The sequence below is a fragment of the Camelus bactrianus genome, chromosome 27, assembly GCF_048773025.1.
Source record: "Camelus bactrianus isolate YW-2024 breed Bactrian camel chromosome 27, ASM4877302v1, whole genome shotgun sequence".
Taxonomy (NCBI): Eukaryota; Metazoa; Chordata; class Mammalia; order Artiodactyla; family Camelidae; genus Camelus; species Camelus bactrianus.
The window spans coordinates 16,016,446-16,038,062 of record NC_133565.1 but is presented as its reverse complement, the minus strand read 5'-3'; the positions used below and the strand labels follow the sequence as shown (position 1 = coordinate 16,038,062).

At 48.4% G+C, this 21,617-nt stretch overlaps 1 protein-coding gene across 4 annotated transcripts in view; it reads right to left on the bottom strand.

Moving 5' to 3' along the window:
• The window catches only part of ADAMTS17 (ADAM metallopeptidase with thrombospondin type 1 motif 17), a 302,738-nt gene that overhangs the window by 207,839 nt on the left and 73,282 nt on the right, over positions 1-21,617 (bottom strand). For all 4 annotated transcript variants that reach the window (XM_074353935.1, XM_074353937.1, XM_074353936.1 and 1 more), the window contains exons 6-7: positions 21,222-21,379; positions 12,856-12,899 (exon numbers count right to left, since the gene is read on the bottom strand). In XM_074353935.1, coding sequence (XP_074210036.1) covers positions 12,856-12,899; positions 21,222-21,379 — 202 coding nt within the window. The remainder of the gene's footprint in view (positions 1-12,855; positions 12,900-21,221; positions 21,380-21,617) is intronic.

Here is a 21,617-nt window from a genome sequence, read left to right as displayed (position 1 = left end):
TGCCTGTCCCATGCTTTTACCCCATCCTTCCCCAGGAACTGAGCCAAACCTGGCTCTGTCACAGGAGGGAACTTTGTCACAGGATGCCTGGATCCCAGCTCCAATTTCTCTCCTCCTCTCTGCAGAGGACGTGGGTTAAGCTCACTTCAGTGGCTCCTGTCACCACCAGACTCAAATTCATACTTGCGAGCACCCCTCTCTGCCCCCTATCTGGCCCCGAAGTCATCGTACCCCTTCTGGCACAAAAATAAGCTGGGTGTCAGGGCAGCCTGCCCACACACACTGGGCAACTTTAGGTGAGTGACTCAGCCTTGGTTTCTTCCTCTGTAAATTGGAAACCGTACCTTCCACACAAGGTCCCAGCGCAGCCCCTGGCAGGTGGGAGGCCCCTAGAAAACATCAGGCCCCTCGGCCTCTGCCTTCTGCCTGTCTGTCTTTGCTCACACTAGGACTCCTGCCTGGAGAGCCTTCACCCCATCCTGCAGCTGAAGCCCCACCCCAGCGCCCTTTCCAGAAGACCCACACGATGTGGGGAGGGCGAGGCTGGCCACGATGTCCGGGGGCCACTGAGAGGAAGCAGAGACAAGATGCACGGAGCAGTCACCGTGCATTCCAGGTTCCACCGGCATTTGCTCGGAGCAGGCCTGCAGGGAGAATGCTGATCTCTCACTCAAACTGGGGACCCGTGGACTGCCAAGTTTATTAAGTGATAAGCCCAAGGCCAAGTACGTGGCAGCGGGAGGACTCAAACCCAGGTCTGACTGTGGCTGAGAAGCAGAGCGAGGAGTCCTACAGAGGGAAAGGAACGATGGAGCAGACCAGGGGACACCCTTCTTGTTCTCGCTGTGGGACAGCTGTGCACCCGGCTGCCCACCCTGGGGAGACGCACGCTGACAGCAGAGCTAACCTCGGCACTTCTAGAAGCCCTGGCCCACCAAAGGCGCTACAGGTGGAGAGTCTGACTTCCAAATGTCTCAGTAAAGCCTTTGGTCATTCAAGCTGAAGTGTGACATCCAACCCCATCAACTTCCTACGGCCTTGCCTGCTTTGTTTTCCTGCTTAATCACGTTACCTCTAGGCCTACTCTACACTTCACTTACGATCATACATACCCGTCCCCTCCACTAGAACGTCAGCTCCAGAAAGAAGGGACGTTTGTTTTGCACATCAAGTGTCCCCAGGGTTGGAGCAGTGCTTGGCACACAGTAGGTCCTCAAAGACTACTTACGAGTGTGAATGCTAGAAAAGCAAGTTGTCTATAAGCACAAAGGTCTATTCTGAAAACAGTACATATGATAAAGACTGGGAAATGAATAAAATACTGGGTCAAAAGAACGACGGCAATATACACTTGAAGAAAGAAACACAAACGGGCACAGATCTGGCAGGACCAGTAGGAGCCAAGCCCTCCGGCTTTACCGTGAGCGGGTTCAGTACCAGCTGTCACTCATTAATGGCATAATTTTCAGACAAGAATTGGATCCTTTCGGAGCCTCGGTTTCCCCGTCTGCTAACAGAAGTAAAACCTCACTTAAAAGGTTACTGAAAGGCAAGATCCAGTTAGGAGAAAAGTTAAGACGAAAGACGGAAGCTGGATTCTCTGGGCTCCAGTCCTCTGCCACTTACAAGCTTTATGGCTTCGGGCAAGTTATTTACCGTTCTGTACCTCCAACTCCCCACAAGTAAAACAGAGGTGGCAACAGCACTTTTTCATGGAACTGTGAAGATCACATGAGTTAAAAACAGGAAGTATCTGATGCTGGAGTTCTCAACAGTGCCACCTCCATCACCACCCAGGACAAGAGGACAAAGAGCGACTCCGATATGATCCATCCATGGGGACAGGTAGAGGGTGCAGCAGTGGCTCTGCCGAAGGCAAAGCGCTTCATCTTTCCAAGGCTGAGTGCAAAGAAGGCTCAGATTCTGCACCGGCCCAGGACTGCTATGGAATACAGGTTTGTGCCCCTCTAGGTTCATGTGTTGATGACCTAAACCCCAAACAGGGTGGTCCTCAGAGGTCATCTGATTTAATGCATCATGGGCGAGCCCTCACAATGGGATTAGTGTCCTTGTAAGAAGAGGCATAGAGATCAGAGCTCGCTCGCCCTCCACCACGTGAGGATGCAGCAGCCATCTGCACCCCAGACACCCAGTGGGTTGTCACCTTGATCAGCCCCTTCCTGACCATGACTTGCCCCCTTCCTGACAATGACTCAGCCTTTCCTGACCATGACTCAGCCCCATCCCGGCCATGACTCAGTCCCTTCCTGACCATGTTTCAGCCTCTCCTGGCCATGACTCAGCCCCTTCCTAACCATGACTTAGCCCTTCCTGACCGTGACTCAGCCCCTGCCTCAGCACGACTCAGCCCTTCCTGACCATGACTCAGCCCTTCCTGACCATGACTCAGCCCCTTCCCGGCCATGACTCAGCCCCTTCCTGACCATGTTTCAGCCTCTCCTGGCCATGACTCAGCCCCTTCCTAACCATGACTTAGCCCTTCCTGACCGTGACTCAGCCCCTGCCTCAGCACGACTCAGCCCTTCCTGACCATGACTCAGCCCTTCCTGACCATGACTCAGCCCCTTCCTGACCATGACTCAGCCCCATCCCGGCCATGACTCAACCCCTTCCTGACCATGTTTCAGCCTCTCCTGGCCATGACTCAGCCCTTCCTGACCATGATTCAGCATTCCTGGCCACACTCAGCCCTATCCTGACCATGACTTGCCCCTTCCTGCCCATGACTCAGCCTTCCTGACCATGACTCAGCCCTTCCTGGCCACGACTCAGCCCTTCCTGACCATGACTCAGCCTCTCCTTATCTCGCTTCAGCCCTTTCCTGTACATCAGTGAAACACTCTCTCCCTACAATAGCATGTGTCAGGAATTTCTGATCCAAGCTGTCTATACCAGTAATTCGCAAGGCATTTTGAACCCAAACCCTAAATAACAGCTAGGCCTAGATGTGGTCTCTGTGCAACAGAATAGACCAGTAGGTTGGCCTGACGTCACCTCCATTCACCTTCCTAAGACAGTACTCCTCTGTCTTCATTTGCGTATCTGTAGAAACTGAGGTTAAAAACTCAGAGGCAACTCTCAACTTCACATGGGAGGATTGGTGGTTCTGCAATTTAATAAGCTCACAAACACCACCAAATCCCAGTGAACGGCCTGAAATACGCAAGCAGCAAACAAGCACTCTCCCCCTGACTGCATTTCTACCTCGGAGGGTTCCACATGTCCTGCCTCTCTGGTTAATTCTGAGCACCACATGACTTGAGCATGACCAGCCCCAGCTCTATATACCAGGAGTCCAACAACTGATAGGGAAACAGAACTCTTGGCTCAGACTCTAAAGCGATGATTTTTAATGCCAGCTGCAGATGAGGATAGTCCACGGTCCAAAAATATCAGTGGTTAACCCTAAGTCTCACTGCCTGCAAGGTCCAATGTGGGCCTGGAACCTAAGCCAAAGCAGCACTGCCTAGCAACCAAAAAAGAAACTAGCAAAGGGTCTCCTAGTTCCTGCTTGCATCTCTCAAAGAACATTAGAAAGGGCTCTCTCATTCAGCCCCCCGGCAACACTTCTTCAAATGCCCTCCCCTCTCTCCACTCTCTCCCAGGCCTGAGCTGCACTGCAGCTCCTGGAACTCACCACCCCCACACTACCCCTCAGGGAGACAAGCCTGAGGATGCTTTCTTGGGAATCATACTTTTTTCTCACATCCTGACCATTTTTCTAGGAAGAAGTCTTTGAGAAGTTCTAGTTAATAAAATGAAGTAACTTTGTTTTCTTGGTCATCTCATTTTTTTAAAAATTGTGGCAAAGTATATACAACATAAAATTGACCACTGAAACCATTCTGAGGTATACAGTTCGACGGCATGAAATACATTCACATTGTGATGTAACCATCACCACCAGCATCTCCAGAACTTCCTTATCTTCCCAAACGGAACCTCTGCATCACTGAACACTAATTCTTCATTATCTACCCTCGCCCTCCAAACCCCGGGAAGCGCTAATCTATTTTTTGTCTCTATGAATTTGACTCCTCCAGGAACTTTAAAGGTGGAATTACACTCTACTTTTCTTTTTGTGACTGGCTTATTTCATTTAGCATAACATATTCAAGTTTTACCCATGTAATAGCATGTCTCAGAGTTCCCCTCTTTTTTAAGGCTGAGTATTATTCCATGTATGTGTAAAAGGACACTTGGGCTGCTTCCACCTTTTGGCTATTATGAATAATGCTGCTATGAACACGGATGTACAAATACCTGTTCAAGTCCCATTTCTCTGGGGTATATACCTAGAAGTGGAACCCCTGGATCATATTTTTATTCCTTGAAGAACCATCATACTATTTTCCCCGCAGTACCCAAGTGTTCCCGTCTCTCCACATCGTCACCAACACGTTACTTTCTGCAGATTTTGTTGCTGCTGCTGTGGTTAATGACAATATCCATCCTAATGGTTGTGACTCACTTAACCTTCACAATAACCCTGGGTATTATCATCCTCATTTATAGAGAAAACAGAGGATGGTTCAGTTCACCATGGAGATGATGGGGTGAAACGGACCACTGGAAAGGAAGCTATGGTGGCGGCACTTCTCCAGCTGTTGGCCCTCACCAGCCAGGAAAGGACCCACTGCAGAGGAGCCTGGCCCCTCACCTCTCCTGCCCACCCCTCTGCCTCCCAAGGAGAGGCTGCCCGAAGGTGCCAGGAGGGCTTCGGGACTCACAATTACACAAAGTCATCTCAGAAAGACCCAGTTTCTCATTTATAATTCATTTTCCCCATCCTTCCGGCAGGGGGTTGGTTTGTGTACCTAGCAAACCTAATAAGGTCAGGACTGTCTCTGCATCGCAGGACTGGAGCCTGAGCCCCTCAGCAAGGAAGAGAGGTGTCCTGCTTCATTCCCAGCCAATCATAACATGCTCCGTGGGCTGCAGGATGGAAACAGTGGGAACCACGGAGGCAGAGTCTCTCTGCCGATGTCACGCTGAGGCCTGTGCTGAATGAGAGGGCAGTGGGCTGTGGCCTGACACTGATGTCACCGAAGTCTCATGCAGGTTAGGGACCACCTAACCAGAGGACATCATCTTCACAGTTCCCCCTCCCAGCCACTGCAGGCCACCTGACCACAGAGCTCGTGAAGGCAGGAGGGGGCTCCAAAGCCTACATCTGAAGGACCACAGCTGGACACCCCACAGGGGCCAGGTCCCTTCTTGTTTGGCCCTCTTGGTCTCCAGCCCAAAAGGCAGTCAAGCAGGGCTGGTCTCCATGCAGTTCCAAAACCAGTGCAGTTCCCATCTCCACTGGGCTGGTAGATGCCTACCCATGCAAAGACATACCATGTATTTTCACCATTCTTACATGTATTTCTGCCATTACATTATCTTAAACAGGATCCTGGCAGGAGGAAGAGGAAAAGTTGGTCCCCTGGGGCCACTGGTTTCAGTGTGGACTTTCTGCCAAGTCCCAGTGAGAAACATTCTTCCCTGGGTTCTGGTAGTGGTACCCCTTCTCGGGGGGGCTCCCTTCTGGGGAACTTATAGAATTTTGTGGGTGCAAAGGAAGCCCCTCCAGACTTTGAGGTAAGGAAATATAAACACTGCACACATCCACCTGCACGCACACACCTAGGTGTGTGTGGATGTACACATGTAGATGCAAAAACTCACACACTCACTCCCATTTTTATTCACCAGTTAGTATCTTCAAGTCACGCTACAGGACAGTCATACAAGGCAAAAGCAGGACACTCCATGGCCACCCCATTCTTGCCCTCATCTGTTCCTCTCAGCCAACAGCAGTTCCTACAAAGGGTCTTTTAGAAGATTGTCTCCGACATCCAGACACATCTTAATTGGCATCTTTCAGAAAACACTCTCTACCTGAGGTTAAAGCTGAATGGGTGAGAGACGGAGCTAGTTTACTCAAGTACACTCAGCCCCTCCCTCTGTGGTTGACTGAATCTATGGATGCAAATCCCCGGATGGGAGGGCCGAGTGTACTGTGCAACTTTACAGAAGGGACCTGAGCGCCTGCAGATTTTGGTATCCTGGAGTCAATCCCATGGATACTGAGGGAAGACTGGATGTCCTTTTTACCTTTCCCAGTAACTCTATTAGCTGGGAAATCCAAGCTGGATTTACAGGGAGTAAAGTCCTAACATTGATTTGTGACTTTCTTAACTCTCTAAAAAGAATGACCTTTTTTTTTTTTTTATTATATGATGAGTATGGTAGCATTTGCCCAAATAGTCTGAACCCTAATGGCTATATGTATGCATATTTATTCCCCAAATTGAAACCTTTCATCAAATCTCTCAAAAATCACAGAATAGTCAAGAGTATAATTATCAATACCAATATAACTTCTGACAACCAGATGAATTTGCTGAAGATCTCAGGCTGTCTGATTTGGGACAACTTATGTGTCATTGAATGTGAAGTCTTCTCCTTTGTAAGCCTCGCAGCGTAGACACAAAAGACGTGGGTGTGGATGAGCCTGAAACGGGAGCAGCAGGCACTGTGCCCAATGTGGGACAGGTATGAGGTAAGGAAATGGACGCATCAGAACTTGTTCATTCAGTGGGGCAGCTTCCCCTCAAGGCGATCTTCTGAGATGACTTCTAACAAACAATCCTGAAGCACAACTGAACCTTGACTTCCGTGAGGTCCCAAGGAATAACAAAATAAAACCAAATGAGCAAAAAGGAAGGTCTTCAGAAACAAAGGCACGCAAAACTTAGTCTGACTCATAAAACTTTTGTGTTTCTAACCTCAAACAACACTTTCCAGCCTCATTTGAACAGAACCTTGGACACTCCCACAATTCAACAACCACTCTTGCAGAATGAAGAGTGACCAACACCACAAAACACAGGAGGTGAAGGCTCACTCTGAAGGAGATCCACAAGGCAGATCCCACACTCTCCAGCCACAGCACCGGGGCTGGAGTAAGCAGGTGGTCCTCCAGGGTGACTATGAGAAGCGGGTAATGTACAGCCAGAGGAGTACATTTGGATGCTTGTTTTTATATATAAAAGATGGCCTTACCTTCTTGCCTGAGCCCTAAATTACATGTACACAAACTTCTCTTCCTCCCTGACACATTCCGTGAACAAAAACCCAGCAGATGCAACAGCACGACACCGTAGCCCCCCCGCCCCTGCCTCTCGCCGGCCCCTAGCACGTTTCCTTCCATGGCCTCCCGGAGGGCTGACCTGAAACAGACTCCTGGGGTGATGCTCCTTTCCTCCCTCCCAGAGGGACCCACTGCCTGGAGGTCAGGGGCCACATCTATGAAGCTCCCTCTGGTCCGGCCAGGCCTATGGGGAGCTCAGGGCCGGTGCTGTGGGCCACACAGTGAAGGGTCCTTCCACCCAAGATCAGGGGCAGCCATGGGAAGGGACCCTCGGGCTGGAGCAGCAGGACCCCAGGACACCCCCTGACTGAAGGCCCCCCAGCAGCCTCTCCCTGGCCTTCTGTGTGAAACATGTCACGAGGCTGCGGAAAATTTCCATTTTCCTTTGTGCAGGGCCATCACATCTCTCTTCTGGGGGAGGAAAAGGGAGGCTTTTCTGCTAATTAAAAACTGTTATGAGGTGGGGAAGGTATACAGCCCAGCGGTAGAGCTGCATGCTTAGCATGCACGAGGTGTTGGGCTCAATCTCCAGTACTCCATTAAATAAATAAGTAAGTAAATCTAAGTAACTCCCCCTCCAAAAGAAAAGAGCAAAAGAAAAAAATAAAGACAACTTATTAAAAAAAAAAACTACTATAAGACGAAGGAAGGAAAAAAAAATCCCGGTAATTCAAACTAAGTTCATAAAGCTTGAATCAGGCAGTCAAAAAAAAAAAAAAAAAAAAAAAAACAACAAAAACACCACAACTCAGCTGACGGCTGAGGACAGAAACAGGACAAACGTCCCCTGTCCCCTGGCTGTAACTAAGGCATGTCTGGGCAGCCAGGCCACAGGGAGAGACGTGGGTGCTCAGGAAGCACCTGGGAGGGGCCCAGAGGCGTGTGTCGGAACCAGGACGGCAAAGGGCCAGCAAGGCTCCCACTTCCTTGATCTTGTACCCCCATCACCCTCTCCTCACCTAGGACGGCTTCCTCATCAGGATGGTGGCAGGAAGGCACATCACACAGGAGGAAGCAATTCAACAGAGGAAAAGCCCTCTCCCCCAAAGGCCGGGTCTGAGACGTGCACCATGGGGACCACAGCGAGGGAGCAGCTACTTCTGCGAGGGCAGAAGCCTGTATTTCCCAGATCCTCCTGCCCCAAGAGTTGCCTTTCTCCTTGTGTGTGTCCTCCCCCAAAGTGGAGACCAGCAGGACCCCTAGGTGTCACCCCTTCCCCTTCCATAGCGGCCCAGGAGGCAAGGAGGGTGTGTCCGCTGTGATTCTCCCAAAGGGCATGCGCGCGGCTCTTCAGTCCGGCCCCTGCCAGGGTGGAGGAGCCTGGTGAGGTGGGGACACAGGGACTCCTCCCCCGCAGGAGGCAGGATCGCCTCAAAATCAGGGCCAAGGAAGCCCCCTCACCTATGTCAGCAGGACCCCCGTAATGTGCACAAAGGACATGTTGCAGCCTTGTGTTCCATTCTGTACTACAAGGTCAAGGGCGTAGGGGACACTGGTCGTTCTGGGCCGTCCAGCATCTGACCTTCCCCAGCTAAAGCACCCAGGCCCTCTCTGGAGAACCCCCTTCTCATGTCCTTTGTGGGAGGTACCACAGCCTCCCCCACGGAAGCCCAAAGGGCAACACTCCCTCACCCTCATACAGGGGCGCAGACAGAGGGGCAGGCCATGTGACCGAGGGCAGGACTTGGAACTGGGAGCTGGTGACATGGTGGCAGCAGGGGCCATCGGAGACCATTCACCACAGCCCTGATGCCGACCTCTGGGTGGAGTCTGCGGCCTTGCCCTCCGGGGCTCCCTCGGGTGCTGTCTGTTTCCAACCTGGTCCTCCAGCCTCAGGGACAGTCACTCTTCTGATAAATGCCCTTTTTGCTTGTTTCAACAATCAGACATCCCGTTGGATGAAATTGGCTAATGCCCTCAAGGCAGTACAGAAGGCAAGTTTTTTCATGGAACCCCAAACTCTACTCAATACCTCAGAGGTTCTTCAAATGAATTGTTCAAATTACCTTTGAAATCAACTATTTTTTAAAATTAAACTATTTAAAAAGGAGTAATTAAAACATTTATAACAGTAGGTTACCTTTGGGGACGTATGTCTGGGGGCTTGGAGGAGGCATGCGTGAACCTTCGGGGAGCCAAGAACATTCCATATCTTAATCTGAGAAGTGGTTTTGAGAATACAGGCATATGATTACACAACAATGTAGAGGTACTTAATGCCAGGGAACTGTCCACTTAAAAATGGCTAGGATGGTAAATTTTATGTTATATATATTTTACCACAATTAAAAAAAATTGATTAAAACAATTCAAAACACTGCCTTAAAACTATTTATAAATAAGATAAATACTAAAAACAAGAATAGCCATAAATAGAAAAAAAAACCAGACCATCAAGACTGGTACTCTTTACTATCTGTAAGTTAGACCCTAATTAAAACAACAAAGCAAACAAAAAACACTATTATATGCCGAATATAAAACACTGGTGACACCCAAGCTCAAGGTACCAGATTATCTCATTTTCTGCAGAACTTAGGGTGCAACCCCTCCTGCGAGAGCTGGATCCAGAGATTTGAAGGCAGATGTTCAAAATCTCTTAGCAATGGCAACCCCATGTCTATGGGATTCAGATTACTTTTCCAACCAGTGGAATCAAACCAAAATACAAAAATAAATTGGATGCTGGAATGACAAAATTATAGAGCTGGGTTACAGATAAGTGGTAGCCAGGGTTAGGGCAAGAGAGAGAGGTGGTGGGGAGGAGGTGATTCTACAGAGGCAGCCCGAGGGGCTGCTTGGAGGTGAGAGACCAGTTTTGTTCCCGATTGCTGTGGTGGATGGATAAATCTACACGTGATAAAATGCCACAGAACTACATGTTAAAACATAACCAAAAATGAGTGCATACAAAAACCACTGAAACCTGAGTAAGATCTGGAGTCTAGTTCATTGCACTGTGCCAATCAGTTTCCTGGTTTGGGAAATGCACTACAGTTACATAAGATGTTATCATCAGAGGAAGCTGGATGACTGGTACCAGAGACTTCCCTGCACTATTTTGACAGTTTTCAGCAATTCTATCATTTCCAAAATATAAAGGTTAAAAAAAAACAGAAATAAATAGGATGAGTCTGCTTTAAGACTGCTCTAATCCCACCTTCCAAATTATTATTTTCATCGAATCACCCACTGTTCTTACTGACTTGATAATATGTATAAGGATATTATGACAGTAAGACAAATGTGTACTAATCAAATACCATGTAGGTTTTACAGCTTTTTTTTTTTTAAGGAGTTGATTCAGTTCCTTTGTGAAAGCTGAAGCTCACTGAGATATTGGAAAGAACATGCAATACAAAGCAGGAGACGGGGCTGGTTCATCCCTGAGCTAACCAGCAGTCATGTAAAGAATCAGTACATCTGGTCCACACCATTTAAAGACCTTCATGTTCCGGATGTGAGAGACACACACACCAGGGAGGTCAGATCAGGAGACCAGATGTCGCCAAAAGTATGTGGTCAAGTATCAAACAAGTAATGTTAAGAACTGTATTATGTACCCCCAAATCTGTAAGTTGAAGCCCTAACTCCCAGTGTGAATGTATTTGAAGATGGGAAATTTAAAGAGGTCATTCAGGTTAAATGAGGTCATGTGTAGAGATCTGGTCCAATATAACTGATATTCTTATAAAGAGGAGATTAGGATCCAGGCACATACAGAAGGAAGGCCAGGTGAGGACACAGGGAGAAGCTGGCCACCTACAAGCCAAGGAGAGAGGCCTCAGGAGAAACCAGCACTTGCTGACACCTTGATCTTGAACTTCTAGCCTCCAGAACTGAGAGACAATAACCCTTTGTTGTTTAAGCCACCCAGTCTCTGGTGTTCCGTTATGGCTGCCCCAGCAGACAAACACAAATAGTGTGATGACGTGGTTGACACGAGGGAAGGATGCTCGAGAGAGCGATCTGCCTGCTCTTCTGCAAGGAGTCTGAAATACATAATGGCAATTCATGGCAGAAAATTTAAAAGCCGGCTCTATATCACGTGAAAGGAAACCATGTCCTCAGATGGATGTTGTTCAAAAACCCTGGAGTTCCTCCACCCGCATTCGTCCATCCGTTCCTTCATTCCATCAACAGTGGTGACCGAGCCTCTCCAGCCCTATGCCAGGCACTGAAGGACACGACGTACAGGTTAAAGCCAGACTCTGCTCTGTGCACTGCAAAGTCTTCAAGGGAAGATGCGCAGGCAAGGGTAAGAAGACGGATCCATGAATCCATGGGGGCAAAGACAGGGAGCAGGAGAGCATGGAGTAGAAGCCCTTCTTGGGAAGGGCGGTGGGTGTCAGAGCTGACTTGTGACCACCGGGAAGGAGCAGCCCCTCCTCCAGATAGCACGTGCCTCGGCAGCCCTGTCAGCGGACAGAGATTGACATATACTAGTCCCCCACAGCCCCAACCGGACTCAGACCTGCGTCAGCTAACCCTCTATCCAAAGCCTACTTGACACTGCATTGGTGTAGTAATTCTGTAATAGAAAAGAACAAATCTGACTCCATATTATATCTCCTTCTTTGGCTTTAACCCTGGGCCCTGTTTTCTAGGCTCAGTCTTGCTGGCTCTGTACCTTTTGTAAAAGAATGTTGCCTTTAGCCTGAAATATACAGGAGAGCCTATTCTCAAGGCTCTGATCTTTAAGGATATTAACGCTTTTGCACTTATATAAAGATAACAAGTTGCAGAATAGAAAATAACATTTGTTTTGTTAGAGGTTTTCCAGGGGCACCATGACCTGACCCATGTGGACAGCTGCAAGAACAAAGAATTCCTGCAATAAGAAGTTCGCAACAACCAAGCATACCCTCTTCCCCCTTTTTAGTACAAAAGGAGCCTGAATTCTGACTTGGGAAAGATGGTTCTCCAGGACGTTAGTCGGCCATCTTCTTGGTCTGCTGGCTTTCCGAATAAAGTCGCTATTCCTTGCCCCAACACCTTGTCTCACGATTTACTGGCCTGTCATGTGGCGAGCAGAACGAGCTTGGACTCAGTAACAGTCTGAGAGGTCAAAAGCAAGCCAGATACAACTAGGGATACGAGAGAAAGGAAATGGCAAGCGAAGGGGAGGGCGGGGGAAGAGGCGGAGGAGAGGGGGCAGGCGAGAGGGAAACGGTTTCCCAGTTCTGCATGTTGGCATCACTACGGTCTGATCAGAAGGCAGTGAGCCTGGTGCCAAGGCTGGGGGAGGAGACCTGTCACTCTTCACCTCTTAGGACACTTGGTGAAACTTCTGTCTCATGACTATCACGTAAACCGTGCAAATCAGTAAAGCCTCCCAACCCCCGCACTGGTGGCCCAGAGGCTCAGAGCCAAACACCGCCCAACTGCAGTCACCTCAGTGCAGCCTGGGGGCTCCTCCCCTTGGTTTTAACTTTTCATATCTTCCTTATTAACTCTTTGTCTAGATGCCTTCTGTCATAAGCAATTGCAAAACTTTTCAGGAAAGAATAAAATAAAATAAAATAAAATAAAATAAAATAAAATACCAAATTTACAAAAAAAAAAAAAAAAAAAAAAGCAACAGAAAAGAGTTTGTTTGAGGACGGCTCCTCCAGACTGGAAGTGTTGTCAAGTCTCCACATTATCACAGGGTGTATCAGCCCCTTAGATTACTATTTTAACTCTAAACTTACCAACGGTGTCGCAAGGTTCATCTTTGTGTACGCAGAAATCTGTCCTAAAAGAAAAACACATAGTCAGGTGTGTGCAGTACCCCCAAGAATAAGAGAACACTGTCAGTTACTCATTCTGCCCATAACAACGTAATCGCTTTAGTTTTCACAGGTCATATTAATAACAACTAGCAGTGTTAGCCAAGATTAACCATATTTCCAACAGGTAGGCCCAGTTGCCCAACATAAGACCTTCCTTTCATAGCTCAGCTATTCCATACGTAACACTTGGCTGCTAGAGGGACTCCCTTTCAAAGCTGAAAAGGTCGCAGAAGACGTTTACCAAGACATCTATCAGAGATGGCTATTAGTCAGTATCATCAAACTAGAGTGACTTCCTGAGTTCATCTCCTTGGGCAGCGACTGGTTTTAGATGTTGGCATGACCAGCTCACTTATATGTGAACACACCAAAAAAGTTACTTCTAAAAGTTATATTCTTTAGAGTTCCCTAGGATCCCCCAGGTGTGTGGCTGTGGATACAAATGACACAGCAAAGATGCTTGAAATCTGGTCCAGCCCCGGTTGTGCAGGTACAAGGGGCTCCCTATGGCCTGTGAGTTATGAAATGAGAGGTCTGGGCCCTTCTCTTCCAAAACTAGAGCATTCCAATGATTCTGCCTGCAAGTTCCCACAGTGGGGGGACTGACCAGAGCACTGCCTGGGGGAGCATCACGCCCAGGACTGGGTGAGGAGACCAGTGCCCAGCCCATGAGCATCTTCTCATGGGGGCCCCTGGGGTCCCGGAGAAAGCTGAAAAGGTGTGTTCTGAAGTCCCTCTTCCCATTTTAGTTTTAAAAGTTCTCTGGAAAGGGAAACAGGGCCCGGCCCAACAAGGTGGGCAGTGAGCAAGGTTGTGAACAGAAGCCACAGGTCCTGGCTGGGCCACACCTGGCCTCCCCTCGCAGGGTGATACCTCCCTCCCTCTTTCTGACATTTCATTCCCACCCTGGAAGTTAGAGTTCTCAACCCCTCTCCTTCCCTCTGTCAAAATCTATTCTCAGGGAAGGATCTGACACCCCACTGACAGGCAACATGTTACTTTGAATTCTGATATCTCACAGTCAGCTTTCCTTTTCCCTCCACTCCAATCCACGGCCCATTCTGCCCGATTTGCCTACATAACGTAACCCACGTCTCACACCTCTCCGCACAACTTTGTACGTTCACTTGAGTGGAGCAAAGCCTGCAAGTTCCTGACCCTGGCTCTGCTTCAGGCTGACCTGAAAGCTGTCAAAGATGCATGACTGGGACATTAGGCTATAATCCAGAAATTGACGCAATGTAACTGACTTTAACTCAATTAAAAAAAAATTCTACCTGTCCACTAGACCCACAGATTCTACACCTGTAGATTCTACACCTGGGGTTCTGACATACACAATTCCTTGGTCCAGGCCCATTGCCTCAGAACAAGAAGTCCTGCCAGGCACCCTGGATATCCTGCAAGCCCAGAGGAGAGGGCAGACGGGCGGCTGGCATGGGGGTGACAGCTCTGAAGGTGTGGCCCTGAAGCTGGCCAGAGGGACAGCAAAGAAGACTGGGGCCAATCTGGTCAGCAACCCACCTGGGTTTGGCTGCCTGCAAGTTTCTAATTTTTTCATAACGAACACATATATTTTGGTAATCAATTTTAAAATAATTTTAACAAAGGAAAAAAGAAAGCCTTCAAGAGTCCCAGGCTTTTCATAACCCCCCTCCAAAACCAAGGAAACTGCCATGGAAATGGAGGGGGAGTAACCACAGGAAAACGAAGCCTTGTGACTTGATTTTTCCATCAAAGTTGATCTTTTAGTGAGGTGGGAAGCCCCGTGAAAAAGACGGCAGGACCCCCAGGCAGGGCCACTACCCTCCCGCCAGCACCATTCGGTTGCCTGGCCCTGCGGCATTATCTTGCTTCTTAAACTCTGAAATGGCTTACTTCTAGGAAAGCAGAACTTACCCCTAAGATTCTATTGGTTCCCTGAGCTAACTCCTGATTGGTCCATTTCCCTCACTCCTGATTGGTCCATTTCTCTCACTCCTGATTGGTCCATTTCTATAAAGCTTGCTCCTAATTAGTCACCTTTGTTATACCTTATTTGCATATGGTGTTACAAAATGTTGCAAAGTCTAGCCTGGTAGCCTATAAAAGCCTGTGTAAACCTACAGGGGTTCAGAGCTTGGAGTATTAACTCCTCTGGGCCTGCTGGCATAATAAACCTGAGTTCTCCAACCCTCCGAGTGCTGCTTGGTCTCTTGCCTGGATCCAGGTTGCTGTCACAACTGAGCTATAACACTGAGCTGTAACACACTTTGCTGCAACACTAGGAGACTAATTCACAGGCAGTAGAGGGTAGCAAGGAAGAAGCACTGGCAGAGAGGAAACCAAACAGATAAAATTAGGGACAAAAACCTGCTTATTGGTCTAGTATCTATCTAACTCCAGCTGAACATTCTTGATCTGACACTCTTCCCATCTGAATGTTTTGGGCATGTCACACACACACACACACACACACACACACACACACACACACACAATGAAGACCAGACTGAACCAAGACCCCACTCCAGGGCTTCCCAGAGTGAGCAACTGAAAGTGTTGAAAGCTTAAATCCATTGCCTCACCTGGGCAAATGGGGAAAGGGTGCATGGCCATCAGTGCCACAGACAAGAACTGAACAGACTGATGGAAGATGGCGCCCCCTTCACAGGTGCCATCTTGGAGAAGGCCAACCCTATTGACTGACAGGGCATTGTGAGTTCACTCATCCCTGGGCTTCCCTGGCGGGAAACAGGTGGCCTCAAATGATGGGCCCCACAGCATCACCCGTGTTGCTTCTCCTGCGTAAGCTGGGGGAGGTCTGGTCAGCTTGTGGAAAACTAGGCTCAGTCAGATGCCTGAATTAACTCTCGGCAAATGCAGAGCCAGGGATGGAAATTCGTGTGGGATGCTAAAGATAAATACTAACTAGAAAGAGATTTTTGAATATATGTTGAAGTTCGTACAAGCCTCCCATTTTACAGATGGAAAAATTAGTGTCAGGCTGGTGGTCTCAAAATCACACAGAGAATTAGCAACAATTAGGGCAAAGATGAGGACTCTTGGCATCCCAGTCCTCTCTCAGAAAAGGAAAAGCAAGCCATCTGTCTGCAAGGGCAGCTTCATCTCCAGATAATCCGGCTCCCCCTGCAAACCCACACCGAACCCACACATGGGGGCTGCAGGGGTCAACTAGGGAGTGAAAAACAAAATGAGGTTCCCAACGCAGCTCTCCAGCCTCCAAGTCCGTTCACATTCACACCCCACTGTTTGTCCCTCAAGAGAAGGAAAGCTGCGTGGAGCTACAGGCCAGGGTGGGCTTCGTGGATGTGTGAGAAGTGCAGTCATGCGGGCCCCACACGTGGACCCCCCACCCCCCAACCTGCTTTAACGCTCTGCCATAGCCGTCTGAGAATTCTTCAACACGGGGTCCCATGTTTTCATCCTGCAGGGCACCCCACAAGTTACGTAGCTAGTCCTGTGCATAACCAATTGCCTGGCATACAGTTGGGGCTTAATAAATACTGGCTCCCTTGCTGAATGAGTGATGTACATTTCCAGACCACTTTCGATGTGCCCTGTAAGCCCATGGGTGGCCTCGTCTCTCCCCAATATTTGTCTCTCTCCCTAGAAACACAGAAACACCACGGTCCCCAGATACCCACTGAGCTCTCACAGGAGCAAGAACACAGGTCAAAGGGAAGACCGTTCCTGGTGACTGGGTGGAGTCACACAGGAAGGGAAGGTTGAGGGACAACTGGAGTTTCCCTCCGGGCTGGCCATGCATGTTGCTCCTGGCGTCTCCCAGGAACACAGACTTGGTTTCGGGGAGTGGGGGAAGTCCCACTGTCCTGGCTTTCTGGAGGAGATGCAGAGCCAAAGGTACGGCCATGCCAGGGGCTGAAATCCCCGAAGGCCAGTCTGTGTGGGTCCTGTGTGGCCCCCAGACTCGTTCTACTCAGAGGTCCTTGCTGGCCCTACCCGCGGCAGCAGCTGCCGGGTATCCAGCTTCTGCGGCTCCTGGCTCGGCAGCTTCTGCTGGACGTGATGTCATGCTCACAGCTCGGCAGCCGGCCATCTGTATGGTTGGTGGGTGTCCAGGAGAATACACTCTCGGGCTCAGCCACAGCCGACACAGAGAATAAAACGAGAAGAGACCCGCCCGTTGGCCAGCCCCAGTCCCAGGGCCTGAGGACACCGGCCCCTAAACACCACTGGCCCAGGCAGCCTCCAGTTAGACCCTCAGCTCGGATTACTCCCGGGGGTGAAGGACCACCCCTCGGAACAGCAGCTGCCTCGCACCCAATTTCCCTGCAAAAACATCAGCCCATTATTACGCCAACCTAAGGGGACTGCAGCTCTCAGCCTCTAATGATTAAACAGTGCTTCTCGGCCAACTTGGCTTCCAGCCCTGACTCCAACGCTGCCCCCCACCATCCTCGTGGGAGGGCTTCAGTTTAACATCTCTGAGGACCCACCACTGAAGCAGGTGAGAGGAACCATGATTGCTCAGGTAGCTCACGAGGTGTCGACACGAAATGGAGAAAGACAAGGTGGCACAGGTCACAGCAGCTGAAGGAGCCTTTTTTTCCAGGTCGCCAGCCCCACCTCCAGGACCCGCACTCAGAAACACCCGCTTGCGGTCAGGACTACCCCTTTCGATGTGCTTGGTTAAAAAAGAACATCTTTAAAGTTTTTTATTGCGCTACAATCCACATAAAATGTACCATCTTAACCATTTTTAAGTATGACGTTCAGTAGTGTCGAGTACAGTCACACTGTCATGCAACCAATCTCCAGAACTCTTCTCATCTTGCAAAACTGAAACTCTAGATCCATCAGATAACTCCCTCCTCCTTCCTCCCTGCAGCTCCTGGCCACCATTCCTTTTTTTTTAATTGAAGCACAGTCAGTCACAATGTGTCAATTTCTGGTGTGCAGCATAATGTCCCTACATGCATATACATACATATATTCATTTTCATATTCTTTTTCACTAAAGGTTATTACAAGATTTTGAACATAGTTCCCTGTGCTATACGGAAGAAATTAGTTTATCTATTTTTATATAAAGTGGTTAACATCTGAAAATCTCAAACTCCCAAATTTATCCCTTTCTACCCCCTTGCCATCATTTCTGTCGCAACGAACTTAACTATTCCAGATAAGTCATACAAGTGGAAATCACACAGGGTTTGTCCTTTTGTGACTGGCTTATTTCACTCAGCATAATGTCCTCCAGGTTCATTCATGTTGTAAGTAGTATTAGAATTTCCTTCCTTCTTAAGGCTGAATAATATTCCATTTGTATGGAAACACCACATTTTGTTTATCCATTTATCCACTGATGGACACTTGGGTTGCTTCCACGTTTTAACTGTTAAAAGTAATTCTGCTGTGAATATAGGTGTATGAATATCTCTTTAAAATCCTGCTTTCAATGCTTTTGGGTATATACCCAGATGTGTAACTGCTGGGTCACATGGTAATTCTATTTTTAATTTTTTGAGGAATTGCCAACCTGTTTTCCACAGGGGCTGCACCATTTTACATTCCTACCAACAGTGCACAAGGGTTCCAATCTCTCTACATCCTCGCCAACACTTTTTTTTTTCAATAGTAGCCATCCTAACAGGTGTGAGGTGTAAAAAAGAATATTTTTATGCAAAATATCCCAGTATGGTAAATAAGCTGTTAGGAGACAGGAAAAAGAAAAAGAAAAAAAGCCCAACCGGCAGCACCCTCAGACCAAGGGTGCATTCATGTCTCTGACGGTATTTTGTAAAAGGGCTGATCCAGAAGCTTTGTCAACACCAATTTCAGTAACACCTATCGCCTCTGGTAAAAAGGGCTATTTGTTCCCAAACCAAGGCTACCTGCACGCATTTTCTCTCTCTAGGCAGGCAGGAAAGGAAACAGCAGGAAGACCAATAAACAGTATAGGGAACATTCCGTTTTGTTTTTTGGTTTTTTTTAACAAAACATCAGAATTTACACAGGATTTATGCAAACCGCTTTCAAAGAAGTGACCCTGGAAGTTTAGCTGCATTTTCCAAAGGTGATGTTATCTAGAGCTCCTAGAGGAAAGGTCTCTAGACCTCAATGTAACTGTCATTCAGAAAATCAGTCACATTAATTCACAGTCACATGTAGACGCGGTTCCCAAGGACTCCCACCTGTTGCCTAAACCAAATCCACTCTCAAAGGGTGGTACCCATAATCCCAACACCACAATCTCAGGGTGCTTTACAGAAAGACCCACAGGCTCTAAAAGCCATCTCAAAGTGCTTGAACCCCGGCAGCCTCCGGCCAGTGAGTGTGGGGACCAGAGCTGCCGGCAGAGGTGGCACCTAGAGGTTCCCAGCACTCACTGCGGTGGGCAAACCGAGGTCTAAAGCAAGTGCAAGGTCATGTTCATCCCTGTCCTTGGTGCCTGGTAGTGCACGTCATTGCTGGCAATACGAATTACTGAACAGACTTCTCAAATGTCCCATTATACATTTAATCGCATCCTGAAGGAGCAGCGAGTGTTCACATAAGGGATCAGTGTGCTTCAGGTCACATTTAACCCTTTAGGCCTGGCAACTGATAAACCATCTACAAGAGTGGTGAGGCATCTCTTTGGTGTCTGGTGGGGGCAACACGTATGTCCTGGGTTTTTAAAGAGAAGGTCAAGGAGCTGCATTGTCTGGTGCCTGCTGCCCGAGGCTGAGGTCACAGAACTTCCCCAGCTACCACTGGGATGTCATAAGACCAAGGGCTTGTCATACGTGGCCCAAGACATACAACCAAAGAACCTTTCCAGACTCAAGACCAAAGTCTTAAACCAGATTTAACTCTTCTTAGAGGAGCAGGCTGTCTTTAAGCTAAAGATATGGTAAGGTATTCCCCTTCACAACTTTACCTCTGAACTCAGAGAAAAAGAAAACATGTCATTTTGGAAGTAATTTCCTCAAATTGAAAAAAAATTTTTATTAATTCAAAATTGATACATTCATAGCAGCTCTAATAAAATTTTTGTATTTTAATCTAACAGATTAAATTTTCAAGAAACATTTCCTCATATTTTCTAAGGGGGAATTCTGGTGTCAACACATAACACATTTTATTTATGTTACTGAAGTAAAACAACCGAGGAAGCTTTTCTCAGAGAGGTTGGAGACACGGGGGAAAAATGAAATAGCCACGTCTGTACCTACTGTGGGTTGAACTGTGTGTCCCCCAAAAGATATGCTCAAATCCTACCCCCCCGGACTGGTGAGTGTGATCTTATTTGGAAAGAGGGTCACTGCAGATGTCAGCAAGTTAAGATAAGGTCACCCTGGATTAAGCCGGGCTCCAATCCAATGACTGGTGTCCTTAACGCGAAGAGGGAAATTTGGACACAGAGAGAACTCTATGTGACAATGGAGGAGACTGAAGTCACACATCTACAAGGCAAGGGGTGCCAAGGATTGCAGCAACCACCCGAAGTGAGGAAGGATGCAGGGACCCTCCTCTTCGGAGCCTTCAGAGAGAGCACAGCCCCACCCACACCTTTATTTCAGACTTCTGGCCTCCAACACTGTGAGAAAATCGTTTTCTGTTGTTTTAAGCCACCCAGTTTGTGGTAGTCCCTAGGAAATGGAAATAACACTGCTGCTGTCTGCAAGGAAAGCTGCCTTTGGTTACTACCGCCCACTGCCGGGCCTCTGGTCTCCCTCTCAGTCAGAAACTCCAGCTCTGCGGCATAGGAAGAAACTTAGCTCCTTACTTCAGAGTCTCCACATGGATTCCACGGGCATCTCCGTCCACCACTGTTGTCCCTAGAGTGCACGTGGGTGGGGCTGTGCACAGCACACACAGTCCTGCGTGGACAGGACACTTGGGGTACTGGCTCCCTGCCCAATAGTGCGCTTAAGCCGGTTTGGAAGCAGCCTGCAACACAGGTGAGCTCTTTCCAGCCAGCATTCTGTTTGGTGTTTGGGAGAGGAAGTAGATGAATGCTCTTGGAAATTTTAACACTCTTGGATAACTAGGATTTGAGTACTTTTTTATTTATAACAAGAGCAACAATAGTGGCCAACACTCATGTCCTTACTCTGGGTCAGGCACTGAGAAGTGCTTCCTATGGTCATTTAATCCTTTCGCCTCGGAGGGACGACTATCATTTATCCCTATCTTACTGATGAAGAAAACCAAGGTTCAGACAGGTGGCCCCAAGTCTGATTTCCAAGCCTGAATTCCTAGCAAATAACCCTCTGGCCTCTCCAGGAAACATCTTCCCTCACATGTCTGCAGCTCCAGGCTGAAGCCAGCTTTACCTGGTCACAAACACAGCGGCATCCACGGGCGGCGTGTCGTCCTTGGCTCCTGGAACCTGATTGTTGCCGAGGTACCGTGCACCTCCGTATTCCTCGTTCTGCCAGTGACAGAAGCTCTCCAGGGACCGCTCACCGTGGTGCCCAATGGACAACTTGGCCTAAAAGAAATCAGTGGGCCAGTTACAGAAGCAAACGCCCAGGGAAGCCCGAGTTTATGCTCAGACCACAGCGTGGACATTAATGTAGAGATAGTCGCTGGGGTAGGGGGGACATCACTCAATGTTGTGCTGCCCTTGCGCTGGTAGGCAGATGCAGAGACCCAGAGAAAGGCCATCAGGGGCCTTATTTAAAAGTTCAAATGGAGACTACATTATTAAAGAAAAGTTTTCTCCTTTT